This window comes from Aotus nancymaae, unplaced genomic scaffold, assembly GCF_030222135.1.
Source record: "Aotus nancymaae isolate 86718 unplaced genomic scaffold, 86718_ANA_hifiasm-v0.15.2.pri h1tg000014l, whole genome shotgun sequence".
Classification (NCBI taxonomy): domain Eukaryota; kingdom Metazoa; phylum Chordata; class Mammalia; order Primates; family Aotidae; genus Aotus; species Aotus nancymaae.
In genome coordinates this window covers 102,922,178-102,935,747 of record NW_026988425.1, presented here as the reverse complement: position 1 = coordinate 102,935,747, position 13,570 = coordinate 102,922,178, and the positions used below count along the sequence as shown (strand labels likewise).

Genomic DNA, 13,570 nt, shown 5'->3' with positions numbered 1-13,570 from the left:
GCACATGGCTGTATTAAGGTACTCTGATCTTGGTTGTATATATATTTATAATTATTATATCTTTCTAGTGGATTAATCCTTTTGTATTAGATAAAGCTTCCTTAGTCTCTTGTGACAGTTTTTGGACTTAAACTTTTAAATAAAAGTTTTTTTTTCTATGTAAGTATAGCCACTCTTCTTTTCATTATCATTTGCAAGGAATATCTTTTCCATGCTTACTTTCAGCCTATATGTATCTTTAAATATAAAGTGATCCCCTTATACATACCTTATGTTTGGGTCCTATTTTTTAATTCACTTAGCCACTTTTTGTCTTTTAATTGGGAAGTTTAATTCATCTACATTTAAATTAATTATTGATAGGAAATGATTTATTATTGCCATTTTATTACTTGTTTTATTTTTGTCTCTCTTTTCCTGCTCTGCCTTCTTTTATGTCTGTGTATGTGTGTGTGTTTGGTATTGGCATGCTTTGATTCCTTTTTCTTTTTATTTTGTGTAACTTCTGTAGGTATTTTCTTTGAGATTAATATGAGTCTTATCTAAAATACAACAATCTATTTTATGTTGAAAACAACATCAATCTTATACAAAAATTCTACACTTCTCAAAGCTCTAATAAATATTTTATGCTTATGTCACAATTAACATCTATTTATATTATGTATACATAAACAGATTTTTAAATTGATTTACTTACCATTGTTACACTAATATATTATTATGTATTTGTCTATATATTTACCTTTACCAATTTTTATATTTTCTTATGCTATCATATTGTGGTTTAGCATCCTTTTCTTCAAGTTGAAGAACTCCCTTTAGCATTTATTGTAAGACAGTTCTAGTCATAACATGTTCCCTCAACTTTTGTATGTCTGAGAAAGTATTTCTCCTTTATTTTTAAACAATTTTCCATATATACTCTTTCTGGCAGACTTTTTTTCTTTCATCCTTTTGAATATATCATCTTACTTCCTTCTGGCAGGCAAGACTCCTGCTTTAAAAAGTCTTCTGATAGTCTTACAATCATCCCCTTGTACATGACAAGTTGTTTTTCTCTTAATGCTTTCAAAATTATATCCTTTACTTTTGATATCTTGAATATAATGTGTCTCAGTGTTTTGGGTTAATTTTGTTTAGGATCTTTTGGGCCTCCTGGATCTGGATATACATTTTCCTTCCTAGATTTGGGAAGTTTCCAGCCAATTATGTTTTCTAAATTGTAGAGCACTGTGCAAGTGGTAGGGGTTATGGCACAAGGGTTTTTCTGCTTTTACTACTGGTTTTGGTGTGGCTAGATTTACACACTAAATCTAAGCCCTTCTACTAGTTTCCAGATTTTTCACAATGGGAATTGATCCATTGGTTCCTGTTGAATTGATGTTTCCATGAAAGAAAGGAGAGTGCAGTGTTTTCTATTCTGCCATCTTGCTAATGTCACCAGAGTTTTTTCACTTTTTAAAGAGATCCCTTCTAATCAGTAATCACTGATTAGAAGAATTAATAAAAGTCCTCAAATGGGATGAAGTAGGAGACAAGGTAAGAAGAGTAGGAGAAATAATACCAAAACGGTTTCAAGAAAGGCAGATATAGGTGAAGAAATTTTCACTGGACTAGATTTAGTGTCAGCAATTTTAGATATCAGCAATTTTGGATGAGTCACAACTCAGTTTTAGATTATTTAGGCAACCTGTTATATCTGTCATAATCGTGGTTTCTTCAAGTTATGTGTTTAAAAATTTTTTTTTGCATGTAACATAATGTACTTACAAAGGTAAAATATTCTATTTTATTATTTCCAAGAGCATTTTTGTTATTTTCTTCTTTATTTCTTTGTTGCCCCAGGAATACAGAAATCTGTGAGAATTATCTACTTATAATTGACTATTCCATATCTCTTGGTGGTATAAATTTAGCTTTGTGAAATTTAAAATAAAACCAAAGTCAGAAGTCTGATATTCTTCTAGTTTATTTATTAGAATCACAATGGTTATTGAAAAAAACATTAACTACTTTTAACCTTGGTTTCCAGTTAGAATTCCAGACGTATATTTTTATACGTTTTTAAAATTTATTATAATTTTTAATTTTAATTTTTTAACTTCTAAGTTCAGAGATACAAGTGCAGATTTGTTACATAGGTAAACTTGTGTAATGGGGATTTGTTGTGCAGATTATTTTATCACCCAAGTATTAAGCCTAGTACCCATTAGTTATGTTTCCTGATCCTCTCCCTCCTCCCACCCCCCACCCTCCAAAAAGGCCCCACTGTATGTTGTTCCCCTCTGTGTCTCCATGTGTTCTCATCATTTAGCTCACACTTATAAGTAAGAACATGCAATATTTGGTTTTCTGTTCTTTTATTAGTTTGCTAAGAGTAATGGCCTCAAGCTCCATCCATGTCCCTGCAAAAGATAAGATCTCATTATTTTTTATGGCTGCATAGTATTCTGTGGCATATATGTACCACATTTTCTTTATTCAGTCTACTATTCATAAGCATTTAGGTTGATTCCATGTGTTTGCTATTGTAAATAGTGATGCATTGAATGTACCCATACATGTATCTTCATAATAAAATGATTTATATTCCTTTGGGTATATACCCAGTAACGAGATTGCTGGGTAGAATGCTATTTCTGCCTTCAGGTCTTTGAGGAATTGTCACACTGTCTTCCACAATAGCTGAACTAATTTATGCTCCCACCAACAGTGTATAAGAATTCCTTTTCCTCCACAACCTCGCCAGCATCTGTTACTTTTTTGACTTTTTAACGATCGCCATTCTGACTGGTGTGAGATGGTATCTCATTGTGGTTTTGATTTGCATTTCTCTAATGATCATTGAGCTTTTTAAAAATATGATTGTTGGCCACATGTATGTCTTCTTTTTAGAAGTGTCTGTTTATATCCTTTACCTGCTTTTTGTGAGATTATTTTTTCTTGTAAATTTGTTTAATTTTCTTATAGATGCTGCATATTGGACCATTGTACATAATTTACAAAAATGTTCTCCTATTCCCTAGGTTGTCTGTTTACTCTGTTGCTAGTTTCTTTTGCTGTGCAGAAGTCCTTTAGCTTAGTTACATTCCATTGGTCAATTTTTGCTTTTGTTGCAATGCTTTTGGCATCTTCCTCATGACATATTTGCTTGTCTGTGTCCTGGATGGTATTACCTAGGTTGTCTCCCACTATTTTTATAGTTTTGGGTCTTACAGTTAAGTTTTTAATTGATACTGAGTTAATTTTTGTATATGGTGTAAGGAAGGGGTCCAGTTTCAATCTCCTGTATGTGGCTAGCCAGTTATCCTAGCACCATTTATTGAATAGGGAATCTTTTCCCCAATGCTTGTTTTTGTTAGGTTTACTGAAGATAAGATAATTGTAGGTGTGTGGTCTTACTTCTGGGTTCTCTATTCTATTCCATTTGTCTGTGTATCTGTTTTTGTATCAGTACCATGCTGTTTTGGATAATGTAGCCCTGTAGTATAGTTTGAAGTTGGGTAGGATGATGCCTCCAGCTTTGTTCTTTTTGCTTAAGATTGCCTTGGCTATTCAGGCTTTTGTTGTTGTTGTTCCATATGGATTTTTAGTGTTTTTCAGTCCTGTGAAGAATGTCAGTGGGAGTTTAATAGCAATAGCACTGAATCTGTAAATCGCTTTAGGCAGTATGGACATTTTAACAATATTGATTCTTCCTATCCATGAGCATGAAATATTTTTTCATTTGTTTGTATCACTGATTTCTTTGAGCAGTAGTTTCTAGTTCTCCTTGCAGAGATCTTTTACCACAATAGTTAGCTGCATTCCTTGATATTTCATTCTTTTTGTGGCACTTGTGAATAGCCTTGACTGTTTTTGTTGTATAGGAATGCTAACATTTTTGCACATTGATTTTGTATCCTCAGACTTTGCTGAAGTTGTTTATCAAGTTAAGAAGCTTTTGAACTGAGACTATGTGGTTTTCTAAAAGTAGTAGTATGCCATCTGCAAACAGAGATCGTTTGACTTCCTTTCTTCCTATTTGGATGGCCTGGGAGGTGCTGTGGAAGTGAGGTCTGCAAACCATCACTCCTCGGATCCCTGGATTCAGCCTCTTTCCTAGGGGTATATACAGGGGCCTAACTTCCTGCTTTGCTAGAGTTGCAGTTACTTTTGCCAGGAAGCCCAGAAAGTTAGAGTATCTAAGGTTCCCAGGTCTCCTCATATGCCTGAGCAGCTGCTCTGCTGAGACTCCACATAACCCTGTGTGTCAGACTGAAGGCCCTGGTGGAGTGGATTCATGAGCAGATCTCCTGACCCAAGGGTTGCAAAGATTTGTGGGAGAAGCATGGTTTCCTGGGGTCACACATTCACTCACTTCTTCTCTGAGTGAGGGAAGGTTTGCTTGGCTCCATGTTACTCCCGGGTTGGTCGTCATTCTGTCTTGCTTTTCTTCATTCTCCATGGGTTGAGTTGTTTTCTTGATTAGTCCCAAGGGTAGTACCTGAACGTTTCACTTGAAGATGCTGTATTTACTCACCCCTTCCATTTCTCTCCACAGGAGCCACACACCTCAGCTGCTTCTAGTTGGCTGTCTTGGCCACAATAATTATTTTTAATTAATACATTTTCATAATTGAAAATTAGAAAATATTATGAAATTTTAAGTAAGGCAAGTTCTACTCAGTGTCTTCATTATTCATCTACATTTGGGCATTCTACTTTCTATTGCTCTTCAATCAACTACCACATTCTAATAAAAGAATCTGCTGACTTTGAAATTTTGGTTTTCCATATTACTGGCAACAAAATATGGGCGTATAATACCTCACTTCTCTTCAGTTTATTCTGTTTAATATTTGTTTAAAATATATAATGATCAAATCTGATGATATATGAAAAATAACAAATAACAATTTCACTAATATATATATTATGTACATATAGAGTGATCAATATATCATCATTGTCATTACTAGTACTACTATAGTATAACGTTCTGAAAACAGTGTCCTAGAATTCTTTGTATCCTACTATCCAAAAATATATTCCTAATTTTTCCACCCCACATCTATTGTTATCTCCTCTGAAGTTCAAGTGTCCTCATGACTACTCTCTCTTTTGACACCAACTGCAAGTTTGGGAGTTTCCAGAACCACCCTACCTTCTAACACCAGCTGCAAGTCTGGAGATCCCTAAGATATCCCTCGTGTTTGATAATTTGCTAGAAGGACTCACAGAAATCAGCAAAGTCACTTTACTCATGGTTATGGTTTAAGTCATTTTATTCATGGTTATGTGAAAGGATACAAATTAAAATTAGCCAAAGGAAGAGATGCATAGAGCAGAGTCCAGGAGAGACTCAAGCACAGAGCTTCCCATTGTCCTCTCTCAGAGGAGTTGTGTGAAGAACACTTACTTCCAGCAATGATGTGTGACAATATACATAGAGTATGGTCAACTATGGAAGCTCACCCTAGCTTTGGAATTTACAATTTTTATTGGGGCTTGGTCACATACACTTGGTTAACTACCTGAAGTATCTGGCCCCGCCAATGTTCAAGCTGATACAACATGGCCCAAGCCACTCCACCATGAATCAAATTTTATGGCACAGACTATTTGACATAACCCAAAGACCCCAGGTAAATAATGTCATTTTTATTAGGCAGGACATTCCAAGGCCTATGAGATTAACACCTAGAGCCAAGGACAAAGGCCAACTGTCTCTTTGAGCATGGTTAATTCTTTAGCGCACCTTTCCCAAGTCCAGCCTATCATCACTTTGCTTCTAGATTACTTCAAAAAGTTAAATGTCTTCCTGTTTCCCTCTTATATTCCATAAAGTCCATTTTCTACCAAGAAGCCAAAAAGGTAAAATGTGACAGTTCCTTTTCTTATTTAAAAGGGTGTAATACAAAGTAGCAGACATGTAGAATGAACAAGTCTACAGAGCTAATGTACAACATGAAGCTTATAGGTGATAAATTGTATATGGCAAAAATGTACTCTTTACTGGTATTCTGTTGAGAGAGGAATGAGTTGCTGACTAATATTTATTAAGCATCTTATGATTTTGAATTAGTAAAAAAATGCCATAATAATTTTTTATTATACTAAGAATAAAATCTAAACTCTTTTCCATGGCCCACAAATTGGCTGTAATCATTCAGAGTGTACCTGTGTAAAAGGTCGTACCTACCTGAAATAGTCTTGTCCCATGACCCTCAGGTGTCTTGTAACACATTCATTCTGTCCTTTCTCCTGTTTCTCTAAACTATCAAGCTATTCTAGGTTCAAAGGCTTTGCATTTTTGATCCTCTACTCTTGGAAACACTTTTCCTTTGTTCCTTCAATGATTAACTGTTTTTCATCAACTAGATCTTAGCTTCAACATCACCTCCTCATAGAAGTTTTCCTCTCATTCTATCTACGGTAGTTTTCTTCTTCTAGTCATTGTTGGTTATATTACCATCTTCTATTATTCTCATAACATTCATCATCAACTGATACTGTTTTGTTTACTTTCTTTGTATCTGTCTCTGTCCATCAGAATTAAGTATACCCAAGGAAGCAGTTTGTGTTTTTCTTTAGTATGGAGAACAGTGGCTGGCATCTAGCATTCACTCAGAAAACATTAGTTAAAAGCATGGCTGGCTGACTGGTTCTTGTCTAATCATTAGTTTCTTGGTGTTGATCTGGTTCCTTCAACTCTACATGGCATTGCATAACATCAGTGCTCTGAACCACATTCTGCATTTGAATTACCTTTGAGTGGCACATTTGATTTTGTAGTGTCATGTTACATTTGACAAAATTGTGAAGGCTATACTCACATTCATTCATATAAGTAGAAATATTCGTATTTAACTTTCACTAAATATATAAAGTCTAAATATCTTCAGTGGCAATTAAAGGCTACTAAAGAGTTCAAACACTGGAATAAGACATTACTGCTACAAAAAAAGGTGCATAATATTGATGTTTTTCAAGTGCAGTGGTGGTTTCTTAATAAAAATTTTTGAATTTATTAAGAACTTGTTTTGGTTTGGCTTTTACATATCCTAGGATACTGTCTGCTTAGCTGCAGACACAGACATATTTTCTCTCAGTATATTTAAAGTGACATCTTTGATAGCTGCCACAGGGTCACTCAAAGCAGAACAGAAGAGTGCCTTATGCTACAGCTTGGTCCCTTGTTGAAACATTTCATAGCAGACATGCTTCTCAGCAAATGTCTAGATGTGCAAATTAGAATGTGGTCTACTTTTTATGACAGTTGTAACACATACCATCTGTCTTTATAAGGTTTTTTTCCTTCATTAACTGCCAGTCAATTGGATGTAATAAATTCTCCCTGCAAATATTATTCATCAGCAGTACTTCAGTGCAGTTTAGATCAACAGGTGAACAGCTCACTTTTAAAAATATAAATGGAATTTAAAAGGAATTGTGACTTCCTAGAGCATAATTGTCAGAATATGTTTTATGGTTTATCATTGGTCTTGTGGATTCTAAAACCAAACTATACTCATTTTGATAATTCAACTATTGTAGTTTTATAAAATATTGACCTTCACTAAGTAATAATTTAAAATATGTAGAGGAAAGTGGTTTGTATATATTTTTGTCAATCATTTGTGTCATTGTTTAGAGTCTGTAAGTAAATTTAGATATTAGTTAAAATTCACTGTATGTTTTATTTGTAATATTTTTCAAAAACTTATTTTTTTCTCTGAGGATCATAATGAAAAATTATTAATTTAAAAAATAATGTGTTTCCCTACCTATATTGACTTCAAGCTAATGACTCACAAATCAACAATCTCACTCTTGCTATTTTACTTGCATTCTAGCCATATTTTTACAACAAACTACAAGACATTGAAAATTAAATTCCCCCCTCCCATGCCACATTTTCCAAATAATATTTATTTTCTTTTTCTTAAAACTGACTCTTCTACACACTCTTCTTATTTCTTCAAGCAGTTTTATTATTGTTTCAGTCTCCTGAGCTTAAAAATAGACTTCTCCTTTCCCCTTTATTTTTGCCTTTTTTCCCATAGCTAAGAAGTCCAATTAGATCTTCTCCACAGTGTCTTAGGTTTGTGTCTCTTCCTTGCCAATCGTTTGTTGCCCATTGCAATGAAGACCCAGATTACCTCATAAAACTCCTATGTTGCTTTCCCAGTTTATTACTTGAATAAACATCACATTGCATCGAGCAGACATAACATTACTCCCTTCCTCAAACATCTATCATTTAACCTGATCCCATTTATCTTTAGCTAGCTTTGGTACCTTATCTATTTTTTTTTCTTTTAACCATAGCTCACTGCAGCTTCAAACTCTGTGGCTGAAGTGATCTTTCCAACACAGCCTCCTGAGTACCTGGAACTACAGATGTGCACCACCATGCCCAGCTAATTAAAAAAATAATTATAGAGATAGGGTCTTGGTATTTTGCCTAGGCCAGTCTTGATTTCCTGGTCTCAAACAATCGTCCTGCCTCAGCCTCTCAAAGTGCTGGGATTGCAAATGTGAGCCACTATGCCTGGCCTCTTATTTATTTTTAGTATAAACTCTCCACCTCAGCTTCATTTGAGATCCTTACTATCATCTCTTCCCCTCTGTCTTTGTATAACTACCTCACTGCTTGGGGCTCTAGTCCTGATCTAAATGTCAGTTTGCTCTGGACTTCCACTGTTTTGTCCTTGAAAGTTTGTGTTCCAAGAAACTCTTCAGTTCCAGGCAAATGGACATAGTTGTTCTCTCTACCTACTTCTCTAATTTAATAAACAGATTTTTATAAATTAGATTTACTATGTTATAGGCACTTTGCTAAATGCTAGGAATATCTGACTGAATAAAAGATATTCTCTATTCTCCAGTAGTTTAGAATCCATAGGTGAGATATGCAATTACAATATGATACAATACATTGCAATATAGTAGGTTCAAGGACACCTAGCTAGCCATGGGATTCAGAAAAGGATTCCTAGTAGAAAGAATGCAGGAGAATGGATAGAAGCCAGGTGTAGTGTGGAGTTATTTTTGGACGGGATAATTTCTGGTTATGTGAAAAGTTTATACAAGGGCTAGAAGATTAAATGAAATGTTTATTCTAGAACTTCAAGTAGTTTTGTCTGTTTGTAGTGTATTAGAAGAGGGATGGAAGTAAAGAAGTGGTGAAAGATGTGTTCCAAAAAGATGTCATGTTAGAAAGACAGACAGTAATTGCCTGGCCATGAGATTTGGAATTTACATAGGGACAAATTGCAATCCTTTGCTAAGTTGTGAGTAGAAAAGTGACATAATGAGATTGAGAAAGGTCAGTTTGCACAACATGGATTAGTAATGGTGAAGCAGTAAATAATAAGACAGGAAGATGAAAGAACTAAGAAGCTATTACAGTATTTATTCTCAGAGCTAACCTTTTTTCAGATATCCTTCCACTTGAAATATTCCCCCAATATCTTCACTGTACTTTTCCCAAATTTACCTATTGGACAAGTCTTGTAAAGTCATACTTTCTCCAGTCATTTTCATACTCTTTTAGCCCTCACTGATCTATTGCTTTTGTGGTTGTTCTATCAATGACCATCATCTTTTCATTTAACAATTACCCTCTAATTTCTCTTACAAAGTATTCTAGTCTCCCAGAGTCGCCAATTACTTGAAGACACAGATTATCTTTTACTCACCTTAGTAAGATTATTCACACAAAAAATGGTTTAAAAAAAACCCCAAAACCTTAAACTTGGGCTTTTTGATTATATTTCAAACGTTCAGTGCAAAAATATTAATGCCATTCATTCACAAAGCTTGTTTTATATTATATATTATTTCAAATATTGCGGTACCTCAATTTTAATTAGTAAAGTTCCTATGAAGAGAAAATGACACTTCAAACATAATTGGCTGCTTAACTGTAGCTTCTTACTTCCAGCTTATACTTTCTCTCCTAAAGTTCCAATAATAGAAAAGGTAGATGATATCTTAAGATTAGAAACTGAACATATGCCTTCCTCCTACTACTTGTAAAACACATACGTACTTTCTCTTCTGTCTCCTCTTTCTTTCAAACTCTCTCTTTCCTATGAATGGAATGGAATGTTGTGACTGGAAAGAAAGGTACTTGTGTAAATTAGAGAGACTGTGCTGCCTGTGACAGGATTTGACCAGCCTTTACCTGCTCTATCATTCATTCAACAACTGTCTGATGCCAGGGAGCTCTCTAAGCAAGTTCAAGTTCATATGTTCATATTCATATATTCACTTTTATTATTCTAAGTATGTATAATAACATCTACGTAGCAGGATTGTAGTGAAAACTAAAATTGGACCACATGGTTGGTACCCCCAAGTGTAACTAGTTATAGTAACTGATTGTGATTAGCCTGCATTATGAAAACTAGATTCATTTGGAAAAATTGAGGATTATGACTTTTCAGGTTGTCTTTCTGTCTTTATTCAAGAAGGGCAACAATCATCAATGGACTGTCACCAGGATTTTGGAGAAAAGTGAAATGTGGAATTTAAAGGGATTTAAAACTCTTTCAGTTCCCTTTCTGAACCATTATCTCTTGTTCTTAACTGTTTCACATATACTCAGTGTTTTCATCTTGCTCTTTGACTAAGTTCATCTCCTCTTTGATAAATGTATTATTTTATTCCCTAAATTTATTTCTCCCACCTCTACCTAAATTGGAATTCTTTTTTCCTATTGCTGCATAGCAATATACAATAGCAAGATAAGAAATAATTACCATAAAGAGTAAATAGAAATGTCTTTCTCTTTTTTGTAAGGAAAATACGTATTTTGAAAGTGGAACTTGTTAATGTATATGAATTGCTAATTGCTATATAAGTTCTAGAAGAGAAGTGTCCTAGAGTTTTTAAATCTCTGTTTTCATTACTCTTTTTCATATATTCCAATTGATTTATGTCCCTATTATTAAAATGAATTTTTCAGCCTATAATTATAACAGTAATTTTTGTATGCTTTACACATGATTTAAACATTTTCTTCTTGGTTCAAATAACATGTTTCATAATGTTTAATTTTTTTTAATAACAGGAAGTGTTTTTCTTGTTTCTCTACTTTATTATAAAAATTCACCATGGTGGTCTGTGTTCATATTTCCTTGAACAGATTCCTCTTTACTTCTAAGAAGTAAAGAATTCTAAGAATTCTTAAAAACAAATTCTAAGAATTTGTTTTTTGTATGTAGTTCACAGTTTACTCATTTAACTCTTAAATTTATGAAGTATACCTGTTAGGTACAGTTTTTCTTTTCATGTGGTTAGAAATTTTTAAATGATCTGTTATCTTTTTTAAATGTAAAGGGGGGAAAGCAGTGAAGGGTCAGAAATTTCCACAGCTTAGAATTTCAGACTTTAGAATACTATTATGAATTATGGTAAAATATGTTTCTTCTTTTTCACACAATCATACTTTAGCAAGGTGAATACAATGACACATTTCCAAAGACTGTTTCTTTTTACACAGGTGATCAAGTAGTCTGGACTGGTTACTATGGCTTAGTGTATAACCTGGTGAAAATGTCATGGGAACTTCAAGGAGATGAAGAACAGAATGGACTTAGAAACATGATATGGCAAACATTGCAGAAAACAAAGGATTATGAGCAAGACGTACGAATTCAAAATGCGATCAATATAGCTCAGGTAAGGTGAAACACTGGGCAATAAATATGTACATCTATCATCAGGAAGCATGGTTGTCATTTCTCTCAACAGTAAAAAAAACTCTACATTCAGTGAGTATTAGTGACTCACAGCTGATAATATTTTTAAAACTTAACACTGATCTATTTTTGATTGAAGATAAGAGAGTTGAGCTCTAGATGGTAGTGTAAAGGCCTCCAAAAGTCTGTAATAGAAAAATAATTAAATTCATTTAACACATCTAGGGAAAAATACACCTCAGCAAGGGTGATTCCACCATAGAACTCTAACTTGGTGGGAAATTCTGATAGGTACACTAGATTGAAGCAACATTAAGTCAGGATTCTTTTTCTCTTTTCTTGGTGAAGACATTTAGAAGGTAATGGAAGTTTTAAGGAGCATAACACAATCCTCTAATTTGAGGGCTATGTTAGGATGGGCTGTGAAAGAGCTGTGTAGAGGCACTTTGACTACCTCATACCAAGGGGTGCCAAGACAGGCAGGCTGTGGGTAAGGTTCAAATAGCAGGGGCAAGGGGGGGTTTTATGATGTAGCTTTTTATGATGTTAGGAATCCAGAGACCTATTCTCTCACTTGAGCAGTTCCTCCCTTGTTTAGTTCAGTGAGCAGAAATACCAGGAAGAAGGCTGAACACAGTGATATCATGACACTGGACTAGAGAAAGGGTAAAGGTGGCCCTAACCTCAGTGATTTCAATACAGATGGGAAATGAATAGGTAAAAGTAAAACAAAGTAAAAAGTAAAAAGCCACTGGCTCCAAGATTCTTCCCTCTTTTCTCAGCCTGTTTGACTACTGTATTTTTTAGAGGCTCGTTGAATAGCTTTGATCAAAATGCTGATAGTGATATGGACAATAAAGTCCAAGCTGAGGTGGTCTCAGATGAAGATAAGGAATTTGTTGGGGGAACTGAAGTAAAGGTCACTCTTGCTATGCAACAAGGCTGGCAGTATTTTGCCCTTGCTCTAGAAAGTGGAACTTTGAACTTAAGAGGGATAATTTAGGATATCTGGTAGAAGAAATTTCTAAGTGACAAAATGTTCAAGAGGAATCAAAACATAAGTTTGAAAAATTTGCAGCCTGACAATACAGTAAATAAGAAAAACCAATTTTTAGGGGGAAGAAATTTAAGCCTACAGCAGAAATTTGCATAAGTAACAAGGAGCTAGATGCCATTGACCAAGACAAAGGGGAAAATGTCTCCAGGGCATATCAGAGACATTCCCAGCAGCTCCTCACAACATAGTCCTGGAGGCCTAGGAGGGGAAAATGGACTGGGTGCAGGACCCTCTTGTTTGGTGCCCTGCATCCCAGCCACTCTAGCCATGGCTAAAAGAGGCCAAGGTACAGCTCAGGATGTGGCTTCAGAGGGTGCAAGCCCCAAGCCTTGGCAGCTTTCACATGGTGTTGGTCCTGTGCATGTGCAGAAAACAAGAATTGAGGTTTGAGAACCTCTGCCTGGATTTCAGAGGATGTATGGAAATGTCTGATGTCCAGATAAAAGATTGCTGCAAGGGCAGAACCCTCACATGGGCAGTGTGAAAGGAAAATGTAGGGCTGGAGTCCCTGCACAGAGTTCCCACTGGGGCGTTGCCTAGTGGAGCTGTGAGAAGACAGTCACTGTCCTCCAGCCCCCAGAATGGTAGATCCACCAACAGCTTGCATTCAATGCCAGTCCATGAAAGCAGCCAAGAGCAGGGCTATCCCCTGCAAAGCCACAGGGGGCACAACTGCCCAAAGCCCTGGGAGCCCACCTCTTGAATCAGCATGACCTGGATGTGAGACATGGAGTCAAAAGAGATAATTTCCGAACTTCAAGATTTATTGATTGTCCTGTTAGATTTTAAACTTGCATGGGGCCTATGGCCCCTTTGT

General features: G+C 35.3%; 1 protein-coding gene across 1 annotated transcript in view; it reads left to right on the top strand.

Annotated features, from left to right (window-relative positions):
• TMEM232 (transmembrane protein 232) overlaps positions 1–13,570 on the top strand; it is a gene marked incomplete at its 5' end in the record, with an annotated part of 268,718 nt that overhangs the window by 87,679 nt on the left and 167,469 nt on the right. The window contains one exon of the mRNA XM_012473941.3: positions 11,498–11,676. Within this exon, the coding sequence (XP_012329364.2) occupies positions 11,498–11,676 (179 nt within the window). The remainder of the gene's footprint in view (positions 1–11,497; positions 11,677–13,570) is intronic.